This window comes from Erythranthe guttata, chromosome 6, assembly GCF_056151865.1.
Source record: "Erythranthe guttata isolate IM_541 chromosome 6, IM_541, whole genome shotgun sequence".
Classification (NCBI taxonomy): Eukaryota; Viridiplantae; Streptophyta; class Magnoliopsida; order Lamiales; family Phrymaceae; genus Erythranthe; species Erythranthe guttata.
In genome coordinates, this window is record NC_142538.1 from 17,231,527 (window position 1) to 17,258,738 (window position 27,212).

At 38.4% G+C, this 27,212-nt stretch overlaps 6 protein-coding genes and 1 long non-coding RNA gene across 8 annotated transcripts; 1 reads left to right on the forward strand and 6 right to left on the reverse strand.

Annotated features, from left to right (window-relative positions):
* Window positions 1–437: 437 nt before the first annotated feature.
* LOC105955364 (F-box/kelch-repeat protein At3g23880) lies at window positions 438–2,657 on the reverse strand. The gene has a single exon (XM_012979080.2). It carries the CDS (start codon window positions 2,407–2,409, stop codon window positions 1,207–1,209), a length of 1,203 nt encoding a protein of 400 aa, XP_012834534.1. The 5' UTR covers window positions 2,410–2,657; the 3' UTR covers window positions 438–1,206.
* A 1,239-nt stretch (window positions 2,658–3,896) lies between these two features.
* Window positions 3,897–4,837, reverse strand: LOC148770315 (uncharacterized). The gene is made up of 2 exons (XR_016031898.1): window positions 4,409–4,837; window positions 3,897–4,314 (listed from the first exon to the last, which is right to left on the reverse strand). It is a non-coding gene; the product is annotated as an uncharacterized LOC148770315 (long non-coding RNA).
* Window positions 4,838–5,700: 863 nt separating this feature from the next.
* LOC105955363 (F-box/kelch-repeat protein At3g23880) lies at window positions 5,701–7,103 on the reverse strand. The gene has a single exon (XM_012979079.2). It carries the CDS (start codon window positions 7,033–7,035, stop codon window positions 5,848–5,850), a length of 1,188 nt encoding a protein of 395 aa, XP_012834533.1. The 5' UTR covers window positions 7,036–7,103; the 3' UTR covers window positions 5,701–5,847.
* A 324-nt stretch (window positions 7,104–7,427) lies between these two features.
* LOC105955362 (glutathione S-transferase T3-like) lies at window positions 7,428–8,927 on the forward strand. Its single transcript, XM_088818945.1, has 3 exons — window positions 7,428–7,482; window positions 7,831–8,238; window positions 8,318–8,927. The coding sequence occupies exons 2-3, from the start codon at window positions 7,831–7,833 to the stop codon at window positions 8,819–8,821; spliced, it is 912 nt and encodes a 303-aa protein (XP_088675071.1). The 5' UTR covers window positions 7,428–7,482; the 3' UTR covers window positions 8,822–8,927.
* Window positions 8,928–13,619: 4,692 nt separating this feature from the next.
* Window positions 13,620–15,004, reverse strand: LOC105955655 (F-box/kelch-repeat protein At3g23880). Its single transcript, XM_012979424.2, has one exon. It carries the CDS (start codon window positions 14,938–14,940, stop codon window positions 13,747–13,749), a length of 1,194 nt encoding a protein of 397 aa, XP_012834878.1. The 5' UTR covers window positions 14,941–15,004; the 3' UTR covers window positions 13,620–13,746.
* A 1,492-nt stretch (window positions 15,005–16,496) lies between these two features.
* LOC105955656 (F-box/kelch-repeat protein At3g23880) lies at window positions 16,497–18,082 on the reverse strand. The gene has a single exon (XM_012979425.2). The coding sequence runs from the start codon at window positions 17,992–17,994 to the stop codon at window positions 16,819–16,821; it is 1,176 nt and encodes a 391-aa protein (XP_012834879.1). The 5' UTR covers window positions 17,995–18,082; the 3' UTR covers window positions 16,497–16,818.
* Window positions 18,083–19,487: 1,405 nt separating this feature from the next.
* LOC105955654 (protein IQ-DOMAIN 3) lies at window positions 19,488–22,400 on the reverse strand. 2 transcript variants are annotated; one of them, XM_012979422.2, is made up of 6 exons: window positions 22,259–22,400; window positions 22,034–22,124; window positions 21,631–21,954; window positions 20,735–20,953; window positions 20,519–20,638; window positions 19,488–20,335 (listed from the first exon to the last, which is right to left on the reverse strand). In XM_012979422.2, the coding sequence occupies exons 2-6, from the start codon at window positions 22,106–22,108 to the stop codon at window positions 19,736–19,738; spliced, it is 1,338 nt and encodes a 445-aa protein (XP_012834876.1). In that variant the 5' UTR covers window positions 22,109–22,124; window positions 22,259–22,400; the 3' UTR covers window positions 19,488–19,735. The 2 variants fall into 2 exon arrangements, with proteins under 2 accessions (XP_012834876.1, XP_012834877.1); XM_012979423.2 differs by having other exon boundaries at window positions 22,034–22,110; window positions 22,259–22,393.
* Between the last annotated feature and the right edge of the window lie 4,812 nt (window positions 22,401–27,212).

A 27,212-nucleotide genomic window follows, 5' to 3' on the forward strand; every position in this document is an offset into this window, starting at 1 on the left:
TTATGAAACAATTGTAGATTGTGTTTTTTTGCCTAAGTTGTTTTTCTTTCTCGTTCTGATTTTCTTGCATCTTTGGTTGGATTCATATTTGGGCTTAATTACACTTTGTACCCTTGAAAGCAGTTTGCATCCCCAAAAATAATTTATGGCACTTTGCACCCTTAAAACATGTTTAATCGTTCAAAGTGTACCAATAATTTATGGCACTTTGCACCCTCAAAACATGTTTAATCGTTCAAAGTGTACCCTAGAATATTTTTCGGCCAAATTTTTTCCGTCGTTAACTTATTTTTTTATCGTCAACATAGTCAGTTTTGACTATTCAATTGATTTTTTCTTCAAGGTGGCAGGTGCGAATGTATTTTCGGGCGAAAATAACTTTTGATAGTCAAGAAAATAGGTTAACAATGGAAAATCATAACGGAAAATAAACTAGGATGCAATTTGAACGATTAAACACGTTCCGATGGTGCAAAGTGCCAAAATGGTACATTTAGAAGGTGAAAAGTGAAATTAAGCCTCATATTTGTTTTGGATCTTAACATAATCCACACATTGTGTCTCTTCATAATCCACAAATATGACTCAGAAAGATGCAAGAAAATCAGGATAAAGGTAAGGAAGAATCAAAATCATATCAAGAAACCATTTCTTGTATCAACAAAGAAATAAAATTCTAGGCAAAAGATAAGATACAAAAGCATATAGAGGCCAACTGCAAACAAATCAGAATTATTCAATCAAGACCATATTTTCTTTTCATCTTTGTACACAGTTAAAATTCTCTTAGAACCAACTGCATGCAGCCTCGGGTTATTTTTCTGCTACATCCGGTGAAGATTACAATTTTTTACCGATCCTACGTACACACGTCCAGCCTCATCTTATAAGTATTCATAACATTTTGTTTACTTGGACCCCTTTTAGTTGGCAAGCTAAGATTAGCCAAGATAAGATTAAATAATATAATGAAACCCAAGAGCTCGTGACGTCCAACAGAAAAAACTCACTGCAAGATAAACCATGATTACATACTTTTGCCAAACATCAAATTAAGTCAGACTATTTAGTTAGTAGTTAGTCATGGCTTATCATAGCAACCAAACAGGGCCTTCAAGAAAAAAAAAATAGAGCAATGGGGAAAGAAGATAGATAATCACTCCTAAAAAAATCTAAAAAAATTACCTCTCTTTCTATCGCTCACCGTTAGACAAGTGGGACTAAACTTTCGTAGTAAACATGCGATCGAAGGAAACCACCAAAGTTCTTCATGTCGGGACACGTAAATTTATTATTTCTCGGGTTGTAGATCAGTACAATTGATCCGAACACGAACAAGATTCGACCCTTTGGTCCGACGCACAATGACGGTTTATGGTTCGACGGGTACGAAATTAACGGAAGGTGAATATCGGGTACGGTCACAATTTTAGCCCAAGATTCACTCACCCCATACTCCTTCATCACCCAAACATCCACACCGATTCTCGGGTGATCATAGAACACACAAAGGCATCCATCGACCACTCCCAAAGACTGCGAAACGTAAAAACCGCTCTCGACACAACTCGGTGGTTGAGTCACATTTCCCCATACCTCACTTCCTAAGTCGAACGTATCAATACCGAACGTTGAATTTGATTCGGGTTTTACTATTTTGCACCAATGAAGCTTTCCACTCACGAATATCCCACTAACATCAAACCCGTATCTATCCTCGACGACAAACTCGATTCTTCTCCAAGAATTTGTCGTCAAACTGTAGACTTTCACCATGGTTTCACATCTACTGCTGTCTCTGCGAAAAACGCAGCAAACTAACAAAACCTTGTAGTCCCGAGTCGACTCAACGAAACCGAATCCATACTTGAAAGCACAGATGATTGTGTTCATTAGCCTATCACACACATCGGGCAATTTCTTGAACTTTCTAGTGGATGGGTTCAGCAATATTAACAAATGTGCCTCGTGAGTGACTATGCAGACGAGCCCATTGCATGAACCCATAACACGGACGGATTTTTCGGAGAAGTCAAACGGAAAGTCAACGTCAACTGCATCCGTCGCAAGCCCGTTACCGTTAAACAGTGACGGGAGAGAGCAGTGCTTCACGCCGCCGTTACGGGGCGGCGAGAAGGTTGAGATCGTCCTGTAATGGGTAAAGTTCGGGTCTTTTCTCGAAAATTCGAGATGGGCTTCGATGAAACGGTTGCTGGAGATCAACGAGCGCCATGATTTTGAAACGGAGGTGAATTTCAATAGGGATCTGACGGGGAGATTTAGCAGGATTTGTTCGATGATTTCTTCCGGTAGGGTTTCGGCGGCTGCCGGGGTTTCGATTCGGCGACGGAAACTTCTGGGCTGATGATGATCGGAGATTGATGAATTGGAGCCTGGTTTTGCTTCCATTGTTGAGTGAGGTTTTTGCTTGATTTCTCCGAGATTGCTTGTAATACAACTTATTCAAGTGATACGTGGTAGGGTTAAATCCCTTTATTGACAAAACCCAAAAAAACTCAGATTTTTAAGATAAGTTAAAAATATTTTTAATTAATAAAAAAATAATTAAGTTTCATTATTATACCTTCATATTAATTATTAGGAAAATAATTTTTTTTTTTTTGTGAAATATGCAAAATACCTCTATTTATCCTCATCTTACCTCAATCTTTGTTTTTTTTTCCCTTTTCCCTTTTCTTTAAGATCTTTTAATGGTTTTTTTTTATTTTGATTAAAACATAAATTAATTATTTTTTAATTTTTTAATTTTGTTTTATTTTAAATTATTTTTTTCTTATTTATATTTTTCATGTTTTTCATTCTGATTTTTAGAAAATGGTCTTATGTTTATTTTTAGTTTTTTTAATTGGTATTGGTATTGGTATCGATATCGATATCGATATCGATATCGGTATGGGTAACGGTATCGGTATCGGTATCGGTGTTGATATCGATATTAGTATTGATATCGGTACTGGTACTGGTATTGGTACTTGTATAGGTATTGGTATTGGTGTATTGATATTGATATTGATATTGGTATTCGAGTATTGGTATCGGTATTGGTACCGATATCGGTGTCACTATCGATATCGTTATCGGTACTGGTACTAGTACTGGTAGTGGTATAAGTATCAGTATTGGTAGGTTTTGTAGAACCTACACCTGGTGAAATACACCATGTGGTTTTAAACTGTATATCTACACATAATAACACACACACTCATGTGTATGTCTGCTTAGTGGGTAATTATTTATAAAGATCTACGGTTTAAAATCACATGTTGTATTTCATTAGTTGTGGGATCTCAAAAGCCGTATTGATATTGGTATTGGTATTGGTATTGGTATTGTTATTGGTATTGGTATTATTAGTGGTATTGGTATTGATATTGGTAATGGTATTACTAGTGGTATTGGTATTGGTATTGGTATTGGTATTGGTATTGGTATTGGTATTGATATAGGTATTGGAATTGGTATTGGTATTGGTATCGATATCGGTATCGGTATTGATATTGGTTTTGTATTAGTATAGGTATTGGTGTTAGTAGTGATATTAGTATTAGTATTAATATCCGTATTGATATCGGTATTGGTATTGATGTTGGTGTGTGTGTTGGCCTTAGTGTTGGCGTTGGCGTTGGTGTTGGCGTTGGCGTTCGCGTGGCATTGTCGTTGTTGTTGGTGTTGCCGTTGCCGTTGATATTGCTGTTGGTATTGGTTTTAGTATTAATGTAGGTATTGATATAGATATGAGTGTTGGTGTGCGCATCAATATCGGTATCGGGATGTCAGTATCAAAACCAGTATCATAATTATTATCGCTGTCAGCATCACAGTCCAGTACTAGTATCAATCTAAGTATTAATATCAATATCAATACCCATATCATAAGGGTTTTTTGCAAAAACCACCCCTGTGTAATCTCGAATTGCTGAAAACGACCTCGTGTTAAAATAATTAGCAAATACCCCCCTATAAAAATTAGTCAAAGGCAATAAGGCCCTTAAGAGCTCACCGTGCACTTCACTCGCCATGGATGAGAGTGGGGGTTCGTTTTTTGACACGAAATACCAAAATGCAACCAGAAACTTTATAAGTACCAAAATGAAGTTTTTAAGATTTTCAATTGAGTCCTTTATATTTTCAATTAAGCCATCTTCTTCAACTAGTCCTCCACTTTTTCACCATGATTTTTTCCGGCAAAAACCATCAACCAAACCCATATCTGAACATGAATTTCATTTCTATTCCAAATCCAAGAAAACAAAATGGAAGAAAAACGGCTCCTCAAAATTTTTCGGCACATCCCTGCCCAAACAAAAAAATATACAAAAACCCTTCAAAGAAATTTCTTTCAATTTCCATAGCATTTTCTTCCAATTTGTGAAAACTTAATTCGTACCTTCAGGAAGAATAAGAAGAAGAATGTCAAACTCGAAGAATCATTGGCCGACTCTCCGATTCAACCACGCCGCAGCCGCTGCCCTCTCTCCAAATTGCATAGGACCAAATTGCAATTTTCATAATTTCTCAAAACCTCATCTTCTTTCTCCGTCTCCTTCTTCTCAAATCTGTTCCTCGCCATGGATGCTTCATCCGGCCCGGATGATGCCGCCTCCAAACCCACCTCCGACGAAGAGATGAGACGAATAGGGTCGCGACCAAAAATCTTGATTCAAAAGAAATCTGGAAAAACCCATCAAATTAAACATAAAGCATATTTTTTTTTGGGGAGGGAAGGCAGGTGGTGCGGAGGTGGTGGTGATGCAGATGGAAGAATTTTGGGTTGGGGGAGGAGATGATGGCCGTGGGTTTTCTTCTTTTTCATTATGTTTTTTTTTTCTTTTTGATTTGTTCTAATTATATTCATTTTGCAGTTTTATTTATTTATAATTGAAACATAAATTATTATAATATGAGGGTTAATTTAGTCATTTCCTATAGGTCAACTGCTAATTTTGTAATAAAGGGCGGTGTGCTTTGTTAAAAATAATATAGGGGGGTCTATGCTAATATTTTTAACATGAGGGGTTTTTTAACAATTCCAGATTACACAGGGGGTTATATGCAATTAGCTCCATATCATAATTAGTATCAATATCAATATTAATATCAACATCAGCAGTATCGGTATCAATATTATTATTGAGTATTCATATTGGTGTTGGTATTCGTATTAGCATTAGCAGTAATATTAGATTAGTATTAGCATTAGCATTTGTAACAGTATTAGTATTAGTATGGTTATTAGTATCAGTATGAGTATCTATATTAATATTAGTATGCTATTAGTATTAGTATGAATATGAGTATCGGTATCCATCGAGCTGCAAAAACATCGCTCTTGGCATAATCCGGTGGGGCCACACTTGCACATATCTCACTTCCTAAATCAGACGAAACAATATCCCACTCGGGCAAAGAGGAGGATCCATTAGAAGATCATGTGGGATGAAGAAAGAGCTATTCAATCACGAAAACCTTTCTACTCGATTTCATAACAAATACTACTCGAAAGATGCAAGAAAATCAGGACAAGAGAGAGAAAAGTTGGGCAAAAGATACACTATATAGTCTTCATGAAATCATCTCAAGAAACCATTTTTTGAATCAAATAAAGAAATAAATTATATGTGAAATATAAGATAAAACCATCAAGAGGCCACGACAAACGAGAGCGGAGCTATTCAATCGAGACCGTATTTTTGTTTTTATGGCAGAAAAATAAAATTCGAGTTTCTATGGGTTAAGAATAATATATTTAACGCTAGAAAAAAAACGGGGAGATAATAACTCATAAGTCATAACAAATCCAAATTCGCCTCGTTCTCCGGTTCACCATTAGGCAAGCGGGACTAAACTTTCGTAGTAAACATGCGCTTCAAGGAAAGCACCGAAGTTCCTCATTCCGGGACGCCTAAACCGATTATCGTTCGGGTTGTAAATCATCAAACTTGATCCTAACATGCACAAGATTTCACCCTTTGGTCCGACGCACAACGACGGTCTAATGATTGACGGATTCGACAACGTAAGGTCAACATAAGGTACGGTCACCGTTTTAGCCCAAGATTCACTCACCCCATACTCCTTCATTGCCCAAACAACTATTCTGCTTCTCGAGAAATCATACAACACACAAAGGCATCCATCAAGCACTCCCAAAGACGGCGACTCGTAATAACCGCTCTCGACACAACTCGGTTCAGCCACACTCCCCCATACCTCACTTCCTAAGTCGAACGAAACAATATCGCACCTTGAATTTGGTTCGGTATCTTTACACCAATGAATCTTTCCGTTCACAAATATCCCACTAACACGCGAATCCGATGGATGACGACTATTGTTGAAGAACTTGATTCTCTTCCAAGAATCGGTCCTCAAACTATAAATTTTCACCGTCGTTTCATATCGATTTTTTTTGCTAAGAACCGAATGAGCTAGCAAAACCTTGTAGTCCCGAGTCGACTCGTCGTAACCAAATGCATGCTTGAAATCGTACTTGACGACGACATTCGTCCGATCACATTCGTCAGGCAATTGCTTGTACTGTCTAGTGGATGGGTTCCACAAGAACCAATGCCCCATGTTAGGGGCTATCCAAACGAGCCCATTGCAGGTACCCATAACACGGACGACTTTCTTGGAAAAGTCAAACGGAAAGTCAACGTCAACGTCAGCTGCATCCGTTACAAGCCCGTTAAACAGTGATGGGAAAGAGCAGTGCTCCACGCTTTTACGGGGCGGCAAGTAGGTTGAGATCGTCCTGTAATGGGTAAAGTTTGGGTCTTTTCTCGAAAATTCGAGATGGGCTTCGATGAAACGATTGCTGGAGATCAACGAGCGCCATGATTTTGAAACGGAGGTGAATTTCAAGAGGGACTTGACGGGGAGTTTTACCAGGATTTGTTCGATGATTTCTTCCGGTAGGGTTTCGGCGGCTGCCGGGGTTTCGATTCGGCGACGGAATCTTCTGGGCTGATGATGATCGGAGATTGATGAATTGGAGTCTGGTTTTGCTTCCATTGTTGAGTGAGGGTTTTGCTTGATTTCTCCGAGATTGCTTGTAATACAACTTATTCAAGTGATGCGTGGTAGGGTTAAATCCCTTTATTAGGTTTAGAGCAACTCCAACGGGGGAATTAAACGGAGTATCAAATGGTAAAACTACCATTTTGATACTCCAAATCTCAAAAATTCCTCTCCAACGGAGGTATCAAAGTACTATTTTTTTTGATACTTCGCTTCGATGAGGTGCAAAAATGCACCCCAAAAAAAAAGGTATCAAATAATCCTGAAAAATCTCAACCGCAATTTCAACGGAAAGAAAATAAATCTCAACAAATTTCCAAAGAAAAGGGATACGTATATTTATTGAAATACTTTTCTGCTGTATAAAAATTAGATGCAAAGGAAAACCTTTTCTACTGTACACGCAATTTAAAAATAGAAGAACTAGTTTTGCAAGAAAAAGTTAGCCTCACCACACACAAAAGTTTTAATTTTTTTAATTGTTTACAAAAATCCATAATTGATTGGTAATCTTTGTTGTGATTGTGTTTTCTTTTGGAATATAATTTTAAACAAAGAAATTGTCTTTCTATGGTCTGACTACATAGTTAAATTATTTGATTATTGATTTTGTAATTTCTGTATATTGTTCTTCTAATATGAATCTTTGGGTGCTTTGGTTGCTCTAATATTTTAGTATAATGTTCTCTAGCTCATTAACTCTAGTATTTTGTGAACCTGTAATCCAAATAGATTATTATGTTTTATGATTGATTTTTCTTTATAATTATATTATCTTCTCTCTTTTAGATGGATTCAGGTTACAATGGAAGTTTCACGGATCTTTTGAATGACGACTCGCTGGTGTATGAAGAAAGTTGTGCCGTCGACTCAAATATAGATATCGAAGACACAAACAAGGTTCAAGTTCAACCTAGATCAAAGAGGTCATCAAATTTCTCCCGCGAAGAAGATATTTGTATTGTTTCGTCGTGGCTAAATATAAGTAAAGATGCTATTCATGGAAGTGACCAAAAATCTTCTAGATTTTGGGCGAGAATTTATGATCGATTTATAACAAACAGCGGTCAAAGAGGGCGATCCGAGCAAAGTGTAAAACATCGTTGGGGGGATATTAACACACAATGCTCTAAATTCATTAGTTATCTGAATCAAATTGAGCATAGACATCAATCTGGTCAAACAGACCATGGAAGGGTAAATGTGAATTTTTATAGTTTTTGTATTCATATTAATTAACTTGATGTATTCACGTTGAGAAATTCTTTTTTGATAGTTGGAAGAGGCGAGGAAACTATATGCTGCCAACACTAACGGAAGAGGATTCAAATTTGAACATTGTCTTAATCTCTTAAAATACGAGAGGAAATGGCTTGATACTTTTGAAAAAAATAAGCAAACAAGGACTACTTTTGCCACTGTTGATGGTGTTCCAACTTCTTCAGAAGCTCAAGGTGAATCATCGGCCAATAAGGATCGACCTTTGGGTACGAAATCGTCAAAAGAACGAGCAAAAAAAAACCCAAAAAAATCAGAAGGAGAAAGCTCGACTGCAATGACACTTACGGATGAACGTTGGGAAGCTAAATTGGCATTAGAGCGTGAAAGGATAGCTCAACGCGAGAGGCTTATTGCAATACAAGAAAAAGCAATTCATGTAGATGAAGAGCGTAAAGAAATAGAAATCATGAAAAAAGACACCATCGGAATGGATGCAACTCAAGCAGCTTATTGGAATATGATGAAAATGGAAGTATTGAAAAAACATGGTTTTATATGATCAATTTTATTTATGAAGTAGCTAATATTGGTTTCTTAAGTTTTATGCGATGTACTCCAAATTTTATTTATTAATAAATGCTGGTAAGTGGTGACTTTAATTTTTATTTTATGTTGTAGTTATATATAAATCAGTATGTGGTTTGGATAATCATACTTGCAGAAATTAATATGTTGTGTATTAGTTTTTTAGGTAGTTGTTTGGCCAATGCATGAAGAAGTCCAATTGAGGATTACGATAATTATACCATTTTTAGGTAGTTGCTTGGCCAATGCAGTGAGATTTTGCAAGTAGCATATGAGATAATTATAATATAGCACATGTAGAACTTAATAGAAAAGATGGCAAAAACCAAAACAGTGAGGCAAAAAAATTATTGATAAAATTTTAATAAAACAGAGCAATAGAAATGGAGAAATATCACTTCAAACATTTACGAGTACTAATAAATTAGCACTCATTAAAGTGATTGCTACACCGAACATAACTCGATGCTAATTTTATTCATGAAATCATACTAAAATACAAAAGGTGATTGATTATTCCTAATTGGAAATTAAGAATTGTCAAGACCATGCAAATCCCATAAATGTTCGACAAGATCACGTTGGAGTTGAGAATGAGTAGCACGATCTCGAATTCGATGATGAGCTTGAATAAATTCCATAAAGTCATTTGTGTGTTCACGGGATGGTATAACATTTGGAGTCATACCATCAAACTCAATGGTACTTGGGCCATTTTCATCCTCGATAATCATATTATGCATTATAATACACGCTTTCATTATATCGCCCAATGTGACTTCATCCCAAAACCTTGCCGGACCACGAACTATATTAAAACGAGATTGTAGTACCCCAAATGCTCGTTCCACGTCTTTCCTCGCAGCTTCTTGGGCTTGTGCAAAATGTTTAGCCTTTAAACCAAGTGGAACCGGTATCGTTTTCACAAACGTTGCCCATGATGGATAAATACCGTCAGCTAGATAATAACCCATAGAATAATCGTTCCCATTTATAGTATAATTGACAGTAGGACCACGACCGTTGGCTAATGCCGAGAAGACAGGAGATCTTTCAAGAACATTAATATCGTTAAGTGAACCTGGCATTCCAAAAAAGGCATGCCAGATCCAAAGATCTTGTGATGCTACAGCCTCTAATATAATTGTCGGTGTACGAAAATGACCACTATACATACCATGCCATGCAGTTGGACAATTTTTCCACATCCAATGCATGCAATCGATACTCCCAAGCATGCCTGGAAATCCCCGTCTCTCATTAATTTGGAGCAATCGAGATAAATCATCCTCGTTAGGTGCTCTTAAGTATTTTTCACCAAAAACGGCAATAATTGCTTTTACAAAATGACGTAAGCTTTCAATAGCAGTACTTTCACCTATGCGTATATGGTCGTCTAAAAAATCAGCAGGAACTCCATATGCTAATATTCTATATGCAGCAATAACTTTTTGAAGAGATGATAAACCGGGGACTCCTAATGCATCATTTCGTTGAACAAAATATGAGTCGTGTGTTTCAACACCAGAAATAATTTGACAAAAAAGGAATCGACTCATACGGAATCTTCTCCTAAAATAAACATCAGGATATGTAGGATTATTAGAAAAGTAATCACGATAAAGTCTCTTGTGACCTTCCACCCTATCACGATGAATTACCTTTCGACCGGGAACCGAACCGCGGTGACGATTATGTTGTCTCTTTCTTTCGTCTTCTTGTTCTTTAGTTGCTCTTATGAACATTTCAAGATCATCAGAGTCCGAATCTGAATCCGTCAAGAAAGCTGTTAAAACTATGTGATTTAGATGCATGGTAAATTGAAGAAAAGTAAGATGATATCATAGAATTTAAGATCGAGATGTATAATAAATATGATTACAATATAATATATATAATAGTATTCTCCCATTTTCAAATACATTCACAAGTTTTGGGGTTGACGTAACAAACTTCTCCTAGTTTTCATTAACAATATACTAGAAAGTAGTTAAATTAATTTAATTAGGCGTTTAATTATTTTATTTTGAAAATAGTATTTTATTTGATACTTTGGATTGGAATGCATAAATTTTATAGAGGTATCAAAGTATTATATCAAGCATCAATTTAGTATTTGATGATTTATTTTGGTACCTATTGGAGTTGCTCTAGAGGCCTTTTATACGAGGGAAAATTAAAAAAACTACCCTAATTGGACATGTGTAGTTACAATCAAACAAAAACAAAAAAATTCAGGTTTTTAAAGTAAGTCCAAAATATTTTTAATTAACAAAAAATAATTAAGTTTCACTATTATAACTTATATTAATAATTATGGAATCATTTCTTTTTGTAAATATGAAAATTCCTCTAATTTCTCCCCATCACACGTTAATTTTTTTTTCATTTTTCTTTTTCATTTTTTAATGGTTTCCTTTATTTCGATGAAAACATAAATTGATTATTTTTTAATTTTGTTTTATTTTTATTTTTCGATTATTATTTTATATTATTTTTTTCTTATTTTTTTTTGTCATGTTTTTCATTTTGATTTTAAAAAAAATAGTATTATGTTTATTTTTCGTTTTTTAATTGGTATTGGTATTGGTATTAGTATTAGCATCGGCATCGATATTGGTTTTAGTATTGGTATCGATATCGGTATCGGTATTGGTATCGGTATCGATACTAATACTGGTATCGGTACTGGTACTGGTATTGATACTTGTATTGGTATTGGTATTCGGGTATTGGTGTATTGGTGTATTGGTTTATTGGTATTGCTATTGATATTCGGGTATTGGTATTGGTATTGGTATTGGTATTGGTATTGGTATTGGTATTGATATTGGTATTGAATCGGTATCGGTATCGGTACTGGTATTAGTACTGGTAGTAGTATAAGTATTAGTATTGGTAAGTTTGTAAAACCTACATCTGGTGAAATACACCACGTGGTTTTAAACCGTATATCTACCTACACATAATAACACACACATCCATGTGTCTGTTTGCTTAATGGGTAGTTATTTATAAAAATCTACGGTTTAAAATCACATGGTGTATTTCACAAGTTGTAGAATCTCAAAAACCGTATTGATATTGGCAATGTTATTAGGACCGGACCGGACCGGACGGTCTAACCGGTCCGACCGCGACCCACAACAAAATTGGTCCGATCTGATGCCTAAAACCGGCCAAATCAAGAACACGGGCCAAGTCACAAAAATCCGATTCGACCAGTGAAAACCGGATAACCCGGAAACCGGTCAATGACCCGAGTTTTCATCTAATAGACTTCGTTGGTGGCTATTGGGGGGATTCGGGTGAAATTCACCAGGGATGGCCGGTTTTAGGTGGAGCAGGCGGTGGGTTGCCAGAGTTCAGTGAAGCAGGCGGTGGGTGGCCGGAATTCCATAGATTAGGCGGTGGGTGGCCGTAATTCAACGGGAAGAAGAAGAAGAAGAAAAATAAATGAAAAGAAAACGGAGAGAGAAAGTAGAAATATTTGTAAAGAAGAAAGAGAAAGAAAGTGATGAAGATGAATGGGTAGGTGACGAGAGAAGAGAAGGTGGAGAGAAGAGAGAGGAGAGAGAAGATGGAAGAGAAAATAAGAATAAAAACATATAAAAGGAAAAAAAGGTGTTGGGATAATAAAAAAGGGAATAGATTATATATAAAAATTAATAATAAAAGTAAAGAGAGAGTGAAACATAAAAAATATATACAATATATTAATTTCAATATTAAAATTAATAAAAAAAAAAAAAAAAAAAAAAAAAAAAAACCGGGTCGAACCCGATTGAATCGGTCCAACCATGACCCGAACGCCTAGTCGGTTTTGTGTCCGATCGGGTTCTGATAACATTGGATATTGGTATTGATATTGGTATTGGTATTGGTATTGGTATTGGTATTGGTATTGATTTGGTATTGATACTGGTATCGGTATTGATATTGATATTGGTATTATTAGTGGTATTGATATTGATCTTGGTATTGGTATTATTAGTGGTATTGATATTGATATTGATATTAGTATTGGTATTGGTATTATTAGTGGTATTGATATCGGTATTGAAATCAGTATTGGTATTGATTTTGGTATTGGTATTGATATTGATATTAGTAGTGTGGTATTAATATTAGTATTGATATCAGTACTGGTATCAGTATTGGTATTAGTGTTGGTGTTGGTGTGTGTTGGCGTTGGAGTTGGCGATGGCGTTGCCGATGGTGTTGGTGTTGGTGTTGGTGTTCGTGTTGGTGTTTGTATTCGTATTCGTATTAACATTAGTATTAGTATTAACATTTGTAGCAGTATTAGTATTAGTATTAGTATAGTTATTAGACTCAGTATGAGTACCAATATGAGTATCGGTGTCCACCGAGCGCTCTCAATGACGGCGTTGCAAAAACATCGCTCTCGACATAATCCGGTGGGGCCACACTTGCACTTATCTCACTTTCTAAATCAGACGAAACAATATCCTATTCAAGCAAAGAGGAGAAGATCCATTAGAAGACCATGTGGGATGAAGAAAGAGCTATTCAATCAAGAAAACCTTTTTACTCGAATTCATAACAAATACGACTCGAAAGATGCAAGAAAATCAGGACGCGAGAGGAAAAAAAAGTTGGCCAAAAGATACACTATATAGTCTTCATGAAATCATCTCAAGAAACCATTTTTTGAATCAAACAAAGAAAATAAATTATATGTGAAATATAAGATAAAACCATCAAGGAGCCACGACAAACGAGAGCCGAGCTATTCAATCGAGACCGCATTTTTGAAAAATAAAATTCGAGTTTCTATGGGTTAAGAATAATATAATTAACATCAGAAAAAAAAAGGGAAGATAATCACTCATAAGTCATAACAAATCTAAATTCGCCTCATTCTCCGGTTCACCATTAGACAAGTGAGACTAAACTTTCGTAGTAAACATGCGCTTCAAGGAAAGCACCAAAGTTCCTCATTTTGGGACACCTAAACCGATTATCGTTCGGGTTGTAAACCATCAAAGTTGATCCTACCATGCACAAGATTTCACCCTTTGGTCCGACGCACAACGACGGTCTAATGATTGACGGATTCGACAAGGGAAGGTGAACATAAGGTACGGTCACCGTTTTAGCCCAAGATTCACTCACCCCATACTCCTTCATCACCCAAACAACTATTCTACTTCTCGTGAAATCATACAACACACAAAGGCATCCATCAAGCACTCCCAAAGACGGTGAATCGTAAGAACCGCTCTCGACACAACTCGGTTCAGCCACATTCCCCCATACCTCACTTCCTATGTCGAACGAAACAATATGGCACTTTAAATTTGATCCGGTATTTTTTTTACACCAATGAATCTTTCCGCTCACAAATATCCCACTAACACCTGAATCCGATGGATGACGCCTACCATTGAAGAACTTGATTCTCTTCCAAGAATCGGTCCTCAAACTATAAATTTTCACGGTCGTTTCATATCGATTGCCTTTGCTAAGAACCGAATGAGCTAGCAAAACCTTGTAGTCCCGAGTCGACTCGTCGAAACCAAATCCATACTTGAAATCGTACTTGACGACGACATCCGTCCGATCACATTCGTCAGGCAATTGCTTGTACTGTCTAGTGGATGGGTTCCACAAGAACCAATGCCCCATGTTAGGGGCTATGCAAACGAGCCCATTGCAGATACCCATAACACGGACGATTTTTTTGGGAAAGTCAAACGGAAAATCAACGTCAACTGCATCCGTCACAACTCCGTTACCGTTAAACAGTGACGGGAAAGAGCAGTGCTTCGCGCTGCTATTACGGGGCGGCAAGAAGGTTGAGATCGTCCGGTAATGGGTAAAGTTCGGGTCTTTTCTCGAAAATTCGAGATGGGCTTCGATGAAATTGTTGCTGGAGATCAACGAGCGCCATGATTTTGAAACGGAGGTGAATTTCAAGAGGGATCTGACGGGGAGATTTAGCAGGATTTGTTCGATGATTTCTTCCGGTAGGGTTTCGGCGGCTGCCGGGGTTTCGATTCGGCGACGGAATCTTCTGGGCTGATGATGATCGGAGATTGATGAATTGGAGCCTGGTTTTGCTTCCATTGTTGAGTGAGGTTTTTGCTTGATTTCTCCGAGATTGCTTAGAAATTCTTCTCGCCTGCCCTAAAAAAAAAAAAATAGAAGAAGAATTATGCTTTGTCGTGGTAGGGTTAAATCCGGGATAATTACACTTTTAGTCCCTCGTGTTTAGTCTGATTCCACTTTTGGTCCTTGATGTTCCAAAGTGAAGAAAATACTCCTCAAAATTTCAATTTTAAACATACTTAATCGCCTCTAAAATTGAAATTTAATATTGTTTTTGGGCTAAAAAACAATTAAAAATTTAAAGTACTAATTATAATTAATTTCGCATGCACTTTTCGTTGACTATTAGAATTTAAAATTTTCCAAATTCTCTGATAGACGAATATTTTTCGAGCTAGATTTTGAAACACGACATCAGATTTGAAGTATAATTTATGTGTTTAAGTTCGTTGTATAATAAAGATTGCGATTATAAAAAAAACACAAAAATTGGTTGAACTCGCATTAAACAATGTGAACTAGAATATTTCCTGAATTAGATTTCAACACCAACGACAACATATCTGAAGTAAATTTTTACGTTTTTACATTCGTTGTATTGCGTAAGTTATAATTGAAACATAACAAAAACCACGAAAATGGGTTGAACTCATGTTGTTGTACGCGAGTTCAATGGGACTAGGGTAGAACAACCCATGGAATTCACTTAGAACAACGTGAGTTCAAATTTTTTTTTTTTTTTGGCAAATCGTACTTCACTCCCTGAAGTTTTCAAAAATTCGTATGTTCCCCTCTAAAAATTCAAATAAGAGACATCCCCTTGCAAAATATATTTATGTTGCACTTTGCCCCAAAGTCAAACTTACGGCGTTCTTTTTTTTACAGGAATTGACAAAACTCCATCCAACCAGAGGGTATTGCCATCATTTCACACTTCCCTCAAAATCCAAACCTTCATAACATTCTCCTTTGCACAACGACCGTCGAACACTTCACTCTCATTTCACTAAACAATTTCAGAACACAAGATTAGGGATTGATTTAGTTCCAAAATTGTGAGAATCTTTCATTGTTTCATCGATTAGAAAGCTATTATGGTATTCCAGTCACAAGGGTTCAAAATTCATGAGAGAACGAACACAAAAATAGGACACATGTAATGTATGGTTTCAATTCGAACAATTTGTAATTTTGGGAGAAAAGAGCCCTAATTTTTCATCAATCTTAACGTGTAACTCGCAAGTTATATGAATGGGGATTTTGGTTGGGTATGACAAAATTACATATATATATCCTGAAATGACGGCAATCCCCTTTGAGTGGACGGAGCTTTGTAAATTCAGGTAAAAAATACGTCAGAAGTTTGACTGTGAGGCACAGTGCAACATAAATATATTTTGAAAGGGGTGTCTGTTTTTTCAATTTCTAAGGGGATGCGCGAATTTTTGAAATTTTTAAGGGACGAAGTGTAATTAGTCCTTTTTCGTCGGGGAACAATTAGTTGTTAAAAAAAATCGAAAAATGGGTTGAACCCGTGTTAAACAATACGAACTCAACATACAAGCTAACCAATATTGCAAGTGGAGAATGAAATAGATTTATAGGAAAATAGAGAAGATCCATTAGAAGACCATGTGGGAACAAGAAAGAGCTATTCTTACTATTCTTTCAAAGTTTGTGACATCAAGACAGAAGGCAATCGTGCAGCTCGCGAAATAGCTAGATTTTTTATCCAAGGAGAACTTTAATTCTTCGGTGCTACCGAATTTTATTCTTTAAGTTGTAAACGCCGATTCTTTCGCAAGTTTTTTCCTCTAAAAAAAACATTATACAGTGAAAAATAGCAATAGCCAACGAGATAACTAACAATTTCGATTTTGCGACTCTTGTTCATCATTAGACAAGCGGGACTAAACTTTCACAATAAACATCCGCTTCAAGAAACGCACCAAAGTTCCTTATCTTCGGCCGCCTAAACCGATTATCTCTCGGGCTATAGATCATCAAATTCGAACCGTACATCAACAAGATTTCACCATTCGATCCAACGCACAACGGTGTCGAGTATGGACCTTCCCAAGGCACGTCAAGATACGGAACCGTCACAATTTTAGTCCAAGATTCACTCACTCCATACTCTTTCATTACCCAAACATCAACACTACTTTTACGGGAATTAGAAAGCACGCAAAGGCATCCACCGAGAACTCCCAACGAAGGTGAAAAATCGGTCTCGACATAACTCGGACGAGCCACATTCCCGCATACCCCACTTGCTAAATCGAACGAGACGATATCCCATTTAGAATTGGATCCGTTTCTCTTACCCCAATGAAGCTTCCCGCTCACGAACTTCGCGGTATCGTCGAACGGAAGACCGTCGTTAAATACGTCGATTCTTTTCCAAGAATTGGTCCTCAAACTATAAACTTTCACCATAGTTTCGTATCGGTCCCTATTACAAAAACCCGACAAAATCCCGACAACCTTGTAATCGTCGTTCGACTCATCGAAACCGAATCCGTATTTGGTGATGAACAAACCTTGTTCTATAAAATCATCCACATCGGGCAATTTCTTGTACTTTTTTGTAGATGGGTTCCATATGAAGAAATGCTTGCCGTTAACGGCGATGCAGACAAGCCCGTTACAGCAACCGACAATACGAACGGAGTTTTGGGGGTTCTTCATCGGGTAATCGGAGTCAACGGCGTTGGTCAACGGCCCGGATAAAAGTGAGTGTAAAGAACAGTGCTTTAGGGTGTAATAAGGGAGGATAATGGTGGAGATGATTCTGCGGAGGGTGAAGTTTGTGTTTTTGGATGAATTTTTGAGATGGGCTGAGATGAATTTCTTGTCGGAGATCAAAGCGCGCCATGATTTAGAAACGGACCTGAATTTTAGGAGGGAGTTGACCGGGAGTCTTGAAAGGATTTCTTCGATGAGTTCTTCGGGGAATGCTGCGGCGGCGGCGGCGGATGCCGGAGTTTGGATTCGGCGGCGGGTGATTCTGCTGGGCTGGTGGTGGTCGGAGGAGGTTGGTGGTTTTGAATCTGATGATTTGGTTTCCATCTTTGGATTGGATGAGGTTTTTTTCGCTTTCTCCGAGGTGGGAAGAATGTGATCGCCAATTGGTTGTGTGTTTATAAAGTCAAAATTGGTGATTCGGATTTGTAGGATCTAATGAGAAAAATGCAGTTTTCTCGTTCCTTAAGTTTGCAAAGTGCATATTTGGTCCCTTATGTTCACAAAAAATACATTTGGTCCCTCTTGTTTCGCGAAAATTCAACATTTTAAGTCCTTTTCGTCAATTTTTTGTTAAAACTAACGGAATCAAGTGTGTTCCATCAATGACTTAACTGACATACTAACAGTAAATTGACAAAAATGTGAAATAGATACAAACTTGAGGTTCCTTCGATCCTACACCCGGTGATAAACACCGGGTGGGTCTTCTACTGCCACGTGTTCTTTTTTTTTTATTTTTCTAAAACCCCTAAAGGTAAACCCTAGCGGGGAATTTATTATAAAATACAAAAAAGAGACACGTGGCAGCAGAAGACCTACCCGGTAGTTATCACCGGGTGTAGGGTCGAACAAATCCAAACTTGAGGGGTAAAAACTCTAATTTGCCCGGATCTAATCTAATAATTGTAATAGTAATAATAAAAAATAATAAATAAATAAATAAATATTAATGTAAATGGAAATAGAAATTAGGATAAATTGCACTTCGCCCCGTAGAAATTTTAAATCGCACTTTCCCCCCTAGAAATTTAAAGAAGAGCTCCCTTACAATTTTTGCTGCACTTTGCCCCAAAAGTCAAACTTCAGGCGTATTTTTTATCGGAATTGACAAAAATCCGTCCACTCAAAAGGGATTGCGGTCATTTCAAGGTATATATACTATTTTTTGTCATACCCAACTCAAATCTCCATTCATATAATCCGCGAAATTGCACATTTTGATTGAAAAATTAGGGGTTTTCTCTCCCAAATTGCAAATTGTTCTAATTGAAACCATACATTACATGTGTCTTATTTTGTGTTCCTTATCTCATGATTTTTTAACCCTTTTACGGGAACAGCGGGATAACTTTCTAATCAAGAACCAATGAAAGATTCTCAGAATTTTCGGACTAAAATCCCTTATTTTGTGTTCTGAAATTATTTGCTGATGTGAGAGCAGAGTGTTTGACGATTGTTGTGTAAAAGAGACTGATGTTAGGGTTTGAATTTGGTGGGAAGGGTGAAATGACGGCAATACCCTTTGATTTGATGGAGTTTTGTCAATTCAGATAAAAAATACGCCGGAAGTTTGACTTTGGGACAAAGTGCAACATGAACATATTTGCAAGGGGACATCTCTTTTTTGAATTTTTAGGGGGGGGAGGGGGGGGGGGGGGGGGGGGGACGGCGAATTTTTCAAATTTTTAGGGGTGAAGTGCAATTTTCTCTATAAATTAATATGACATAAAACTGTTTCGTCATTACTAATAAAGAAATTTAAGTTCAAATGAGACATCACATTGTACAAAAAAAAGAAGGAAAAAAAAAAACAAAAATTGCATCAAAAGACAACATAGAATCACAAATGAGTTGTAGCATTTTCTTACATGAGTACATATAAAAAAATTACAGAGAGAAATGAACAAGTAAAAGATCATACTTACACTATACACACAACACAAAGTAGTTAACATCAGCATAATAATCACACGAAAAAAAAAGCAACTCCCAAGAAAAAACAAACCTTAACAATGGCAAACAACACCTTTGAACTAAAACACTCTTTGAATGAAGAAACAAATTATCAGTACTCTGTCTTGGCCAAACCAGAAACCCTCCTCCCGCCAGCTGGCGAGCCGGTATAGGACAGCCGTTTCTTGGCCGAGCCGCCGCCCGAAACGGACGATTTCTCGGGTGTTCCGAGCCGCGACTTAGCCCTAGCGGATTCCGTCGAAGCCATGTAGCTCGGGACCGCCGAGGGTGAGCTCGTGTGGCTCTCGTCGTCTCTCGCCGACGAGCCGCCGCAGACGCTCCTCCTCCGGTATAGTTCCGATTGTGCGCTGTTCATACTTCTAGAATCGCCATCGTCGTCGTAGGGGGAGCCGGCGGCCCCAGATCTCGGGCTTAGAGGTCTGACTTTACGGGTGTGTTTTGATTTGGGCCGGGCTTGCTTTCGGGTATTAGGAGATTGGATCTTGGATTCCCCACGGACGGAAACGGATCGAGTCGACCCGCTTTTTGCCGAAACGGCGTCTATGTTACTTTCTTTTTGGACGGCGTTTCCGTTTTCGTTTTCCCACGGGCGGGCGGCCATCCATCGCTCTAGCCAACTCCAACCCCCGTTCGGGTTATTTGGGTCAACGAATGTTTGATTTGCCGGGCTTGTTGACATTCTCCTTGTTTGCTATACATACATACAGTTAAACCTCTATAAATTAATACAGTCTGAACCCACGAAATTCTATTAATATAGCGAAATTTTAATTTAACGATATATTTTTTTTAACACGTTGTACTCAAGTTGGAAGAGGGAAAAAAAATATAATTTAAACGAGGTTATTAATTTATCGAGATTTTACTGTATTACCTGGTGCGAATATGCATAAGCCAATGCGCGCTCCCTTCTCAAAGCAGCCTCTTGCTTATAATGAAGATGTGCTTCAATCTGCTCTTTTGACTGTGTGCTGGCATCCCAATTCTCTCCCATCTATTAATCATTAAAAAAAATGATATATAATATTATTATTATTATTATTTGAGATTGAAATTAAATATATAAGGACATGTGAATTTACGGGTATACCCTTGATTTGTCGAGCTCCTTTTCACGATTGTGCTCGATTTGGTTCGAGTTCGAGTTTTTGTCCGGTATTCTGATTCTTCTTGCACGAACTTCGGATTGCACACGAGCTAGTGTTTGCATGCATTTCAAGGTGGCGGTTGATTGACGTTTGACCGATTGACCTCCGATCAACGATTTTAGCCTCACGAAACATTTCAAAGCCTTCATTGCTCTTCTTGCCTATATTTTTTTTAAACAAGTATAAATTAGCTTGTTTTTGTCTCGGAGTCGTGAGTTACGGCCTCGTTTGGTTTGCCGTAGTGGGGTTTACGGGTGGGAATTGAAAGTTGGAACAAACTTTTCGAAATTCCTCCAAATCATTTCCGAGTATTTCTGATTTTGGAACAATATTTCTCATTACAAATCGCGAAAATTTTGATTTTTTTGATTGTCCATATTTTTTTCAGAAATTGAATTGGAATAAATATTAGATTTGATTTTAATTTTTGAACATATTTCTGAAAATCCAAAAAAAAAAAAAAAAAAAAAAAAATCGGAAATTACACTTATAATACCAATTTAAAGAAAAATGCAAATTTTTCGCTGATTCGGATTCGAAATTTATGATTTTGGAACAAGATTCTTCATTCCAAATTCTGATTTTATGAGCGAAACTGAATCAGTTTTGCACTTTCGAAAAAAAAAAAAAAGATATTATTCGATCAGATCAGATCCGATACATAAGAGCGAAATTTCCCGTGCCACCCCGGAAAATGTTACTACATTAACCAAAGGCGAAATAACGCCTAATTAAATCGATGCCGAAAAATATTATCATTTTTCATTGGAATAAAGCAAACAATTTCGAAAATAAAATAGATAGTAGACGACAGCATCTAAAAACAATGTGGACGTACCAAGTAACCTCGGAAAGCTGTCTGAATCTTGATAGCAGCCGTCTCTTCCATCGACTTGCCGGGAACACCGGCGGTAGATCTGAGTCGGACAACCTCCGCGGCGGCATTAGCAGCGGCAACAGCCGCCTCGGCAGCCATTGCGGTCACGAGAGCAACGGAGTAAGCGTGCCTACTCTGTTCATTCTCAGCTTCGATCAACTTCACATCCTCCATCGGCGAATGCGCTAAAGGAACCACCACCACCGCCGCATTTTCCGCTCTCGCAGAATTCATATCGACGCTCCTCCTCCGCTTTCCGAACCATCTTCTCGGTTTTCGACTTTTCTGATCATAAACCAAAAAAAAAATATTAACAAATTATATTGCTATTTAATCTTATAATTTTTAAACAATTATTTTGTACCTTTTCTCTCTTTTGTTTGGATTCACAAGTGACAGCTTTCTGCACTGCATAAATCAAAGCCCTTCTTTTCCCCATTTCTGAATTAAAGCATCTTTGTAGAAAATATACAAAACCAATTACTAACTAATTTAATTACTTGAATAATTAAAAATCAAATAATAACTTTATTTATTACAAACAAATAAAATTAAATTGCATGAAAATCATTACCAAGTTAGAACTCACCAGTACAATATCTGAATGCAAAATGTTGCTTGATTTGTTTGTTGTGAGGCAAACATACAAATGTTTGAAACAAGTGGTTTTTTGTTGTTGAGGAAGTTAAAAGAAATGTTTGTTGACAAGAATATTTGGCAGGGGCTTTCTTGGTATTTTACTTGCACTAACGGCCTGCAGAGGTAATGTGTGCGTGGGGGGCCTGTTATTTGTTGGGCCCCACTAGTGAGTCATGCCTCCATGGAAGTTTTGCGGGTCCCACAGGAGAGAGAGAGAGAGAGAGAGAGAGAGAGAGAGAGAGAGAGATAACAGCAAACAACTAAAACAACTACTTAAGTCAGCATTTGATATTTGTCAAAATTGCTGGCTTAATTCCCCTTTGCACCCTTGAAATATAGCATTTTAGCACTTTGCATTCCTCAGAAAAAATTAATAGCACTTTACACCCTCAAAACATAATAAATTATGCTAATGCACATCGGATGAATTTTTAAAGCTAATGAATAAAAGATCTATCAATCGAATAATTTAGTGCTTTCTTTTTTTTTTTTAAACAAAATTATAATTTTCTCAATAGTTCACACTCGAAATTAGCTTCGAGGTAGAAGAAAACAACCATTTAATTTGTTATTTTGCACCGTGAAAAATATAAAAACCAATAAAAAATGAGATTTGCCTTATTAAATTTTAAATATTTAATTCAGGGTGCATTGTGAATGATCGTATTTTGATGGTGTAAAGTGCTATTCATTTTTTTCAAGGGTGCAAAGTACTAAAATGCTACATTTTAAGGGTGCAAAGTAAGATTAACCAAATTGTTGGCAGGAGTAAAATGATAGTATATTAAAGAAGAAAAGTACTAAATTATCCTTTTGTGAATGTGTAGTTTTATTGAATGTATGAGTTGGAAAAAGGACAGGGACCAATTCATATGTCTTTATCTAGACATTAAAAATTTAGAACAACCTCTTCACCTCTTACTTGATGGCCACTACCTAATTTTCTATTAATGCAGAACGAAAATCAATTTCTACACATAAATAATTAATATATATATATATATATATATATATATATATATATATATATACACACTCGGCAACTATATAGATATAGTACTGGAGGGTGTTTGGCTAAATTTATAAGCTGTTATAAAGAGCTTATAAGCTGTGAGTAATGTTTCACCCTTATAAAAAGAGAGAGAAGAACGAAAAAAACATGGCCCACAAATTTTGAGTTGAAAAGACCAAAAAAACCCTTACATTAAACATGTGCATCGCGCGTGCGCCGAAAAATGGGAACACTCGTCGGAATATTTCCCTTAGGTGGTTGTGTGCGTCAGAAAAGCAAGTTTGGTTATGTGCCCATGCAACTTGTTTTAGTTGAGGTAGTAAAGCGCAATAACGGGCAAAATACGGGTGTCAAAATGCTATTAACCATAATATATAGGGTAAATTACACCCACACTCCTGAGGTATACTTAAATAATTTTAAGGTTCCTATGGTATCGGTAATTACACTCACCCCCTGAAACGTAGTTAGAAACTTGATGATGCTAAAATATAGCTCACCTAGGGTGGTGTAGAAAATGAACAGGGAGAGCAAAGCAGATCAATAGCTTGACAACTTGATGATCCTGAGGTACCTGCGATCATAGAACACATGAACTAAGCCGGGGGTTGATCCGGCGGAAACCCCTCCGACGCTCAAGTCAGACGTGCTGATCATAGAAATTAGTCCAGAGAATACGTATTGTAGTCTTGTTCAATTAATAGGACATACCTTAATAAAATGAGTAAAACCTCTATTTATATGTCGTTTATCGGGTTGGGTTTGCTTTGTTGGGCCCAAGCCTTACTTGAAGGTGTTTGGGCCTCGGTGATATTGGTCTTCGATATTGGGCTCGTAGCCCAGTAGGTAAAGAAATTGTAGGCCCATTGGGTTGACCCAATTAGGCATATCATTAAGCCCCCCACTCTCGAGTCGATGTGGGGGCCATGTTGTGATGGGTCTCAGATCGTGTCGAGAGTAAAAATTGTAGAAGTTGATCGTTGGCGTATGGCCTAATGGTATGCGAAAACGCGTTGGAGCGTGTGTCGGAGGGGTGTGAATGCGCGTTGGCGCATAGCGCGACAAAGTTGCCGCGATATAAGTTAATTGAGTCGTCGGTTTTGTCCCGCGACGATGTAGTAGCGAACTATCTCCTCGTGGGAGTTGTCTCGTCGCGGGGTAATAGTGTTGATCGAGTTATCTCCTCGTGGGAGTTGTCTCGCGATAATGTAGTAGCACGGATCAATTAATCTCCTCGTGGGAGTTGTCTCTGGGGTAATAGAATTGATCGAGTTATCTCCTCGTGGGAGTTGTCTCGCGATAATGAAGTAGCACGGAGCGAGTGGTCTCCTCGTGGGAGTTGTTTTTTATCGACATTGTCAATGTTTTGACGCGTTGCTTGTATGTGTTTACATATAGCCTTGTGGGTGACGTACTTGAAGAGGGGATCAGGCTCTCAAGATTTTTTTTTTATGGGGATCATGCCCCTTGTTAGACCTCGTGGGTCGTAAGTATGTTTGGACCGTGGCCACGTTTTAATGAAGGACCCATCGAAAACAAGTAGATAAATTTGAGTAATCAAGCTGGCCAGGCTATATAGATTGTCATAATATCTCTAAGTGTTTCTATGGTTGTAATCGTGCTAACTTGAGCTTGCGATTATATAGTGAATTTCGGGCGAGTTGTCTCCTCATGGGAGTTGTCTCGCGGTGAGTTGTAGGAGCATTGGATGATGCGCGATTTAGGAGCGTGCGGATTGAGGTTGCTCTGAGCGAGTTGTCTCCTCGTGGGAGTTGTCCCGCTGCGGGTTGGGGTACCGAGCGAGTTGTCTCCTCGTGGGAGTTATCTCGCTGTAGGTTGTAGTACCGAGCGAGTTGGCTCCTCGTGGGGGTAATCTCGCTGCGGGTCATAGGATGGAGCGAGTGGTATCCTCGTAGGAGTTATCTCGCTATGGGTTCGTGGACCCGAGGGAGTTGACTCCTCGTGGGAGTTGCCTTGCAACGGGTTATATGACTGAGCAAGTTATCTCCTCGTGGGAGTTGTCTTGCTGCCGGTTGTAGTACCGAGCGAGTGGACTTCTCGTGGGAGTTGTCTCGCTGTAGTTTTGAGACTAGAGGGGGTTAGCTCCTCGTGGGAGTTGTCCCGGGACGGGCTGTAGGATTGAGCGAGTGAACTCCTCGTGGGAGTTATCTCGCTGTAGTTTTGAGATTAGAGGGGGTTAGCTCCTCGTGGGAGTTGTCCCACAACGGGCTATATGACGGCGCGAATGGTCTCCTCGTGGGAGTTATCTCGCCGTGGTTTTGAGACCCGAGGGGGTTGGCTCCTCGTGGGAGTTTCCTTGTAAGGGGTTGTGGGACGGAGCGAGTTATCTGCTCGTGGGAGTTGTCTCGCAAGCCCCCCACTCTCGAGACGATGTGGGAGCGAAGTCGAAAGGGGTACCAGATCGTATTGAGAGTAGAACGGTGCTGTAGTCTTGCGTTAATCGTTGGCATGGCGTGGAGAAATAATTTTTTTTTATTTTTTTATTTTCCAGTTGATAGCGAACGCAATTTGGTAGGTGCGTTAAAGAGCTCGCGGAATTTGGTGGAGCGCGTTGAAATTCTCGTGCGATTTGGAGAAGCGAGTCAAAATCTACGCGCAATTTGGTGGAGGACGGTGAAAGTTGAGCGCGATTTGATGGGAGCACGCAGTCCAAGGGCTCCTTGAAAAGCGCGCGCGCTCCAATAATTTTTTTTTTTTTTTTTTTCGGACTGCTGACGAGCGCGTGCTGTGCACGCGCGCGCGTCAGGCGCGTGTCGGCCACGCGCGCGTGCGGTGCACGCGCGCCTCCTGCCTCTTTTTTTTTTTTTTTTTTTTTTTTTTTTTTTTTTTTCTGACGCTGACGCAGGCGCGCGTCAGCGCGCGCGTGCCGTGCATGTGCGCCCTCTCCTCCTCTTTTTTATTTTTATTGTTTTTGGTTTTTCTTCTTCCTTTTTTCTTCTTTTTTCTTCTCTTTTTTCTTCTTCCTTTTTTCTTCTTCTTTCTTCTCTTTTTTCTTCTTCCTTTTTTCTTCTTCTTTCTTCTCTTTTTTCATCTTCTTATTTTCTTCTTCTTTTTTCTTCTATTTTTTCTTCATCTTCTTTTTTTCTTCTTCTTTCTTCTTCATCTTTTTTCTTTTTCTTTTTTATTTGGTTGATATTCACCCCCTTGGGGATGTTTTATTTTTTGAGTAGGGAGATAATCCTCGTTCCTTGAGATGGGATGTGCACCCCTCTTGGGGATGTTCTATTTTTTAAGCAGGGAGATTATCCTCGTTCCTTGAGATGGGATGTGCGCCCCCTTGGGGATGTTCTATTTTTTGAGTAGGGAGATTATCCTCGTTCCTTGAGATGGGATGTGCACCCCCTTGGGGATGTTCTATTTTTTGAGTATGGAGATTATCTTCGTTCCTTGAGATGGGATGTGCACCCCCTTGGGGATGTTCTATTTTTTGAGTGGGGAGATTATCCTCGTTCCTTGAGATGGGATGTGCACCCCCTTGGGGATGTTCTATTTTTTGAGTAGGGAGATTATCCTCGTTCCTTGAGATGGGATGTGCACCCCCTTGGGGATGAAAGGTCAGTGGATGTACCACCCTTGAGATGAGATGCCCAACTTTAGGATGGGATAGCCCCCCATTTAGGATGAGGCGATCACGAACCACTGGGGTGAGATGCCCCACCTTGGCGATATATGGTGCCACTGATTCAGTGGCAGCACGAGTTGAATCTTCCGTGATCATACGCTGAAGGTCTTCTTCGGTTATCTGAACCGTTCGAGAAGTAAGTAGAAATTGATCATGTTGGGGACCCAGTGGGGCCTCACGAGGAGAAGCGTTGGCTCCTGCTATGACGAATGAAATGTTTTGGGGGTGATGTGAACCCCCAGGGAGTCG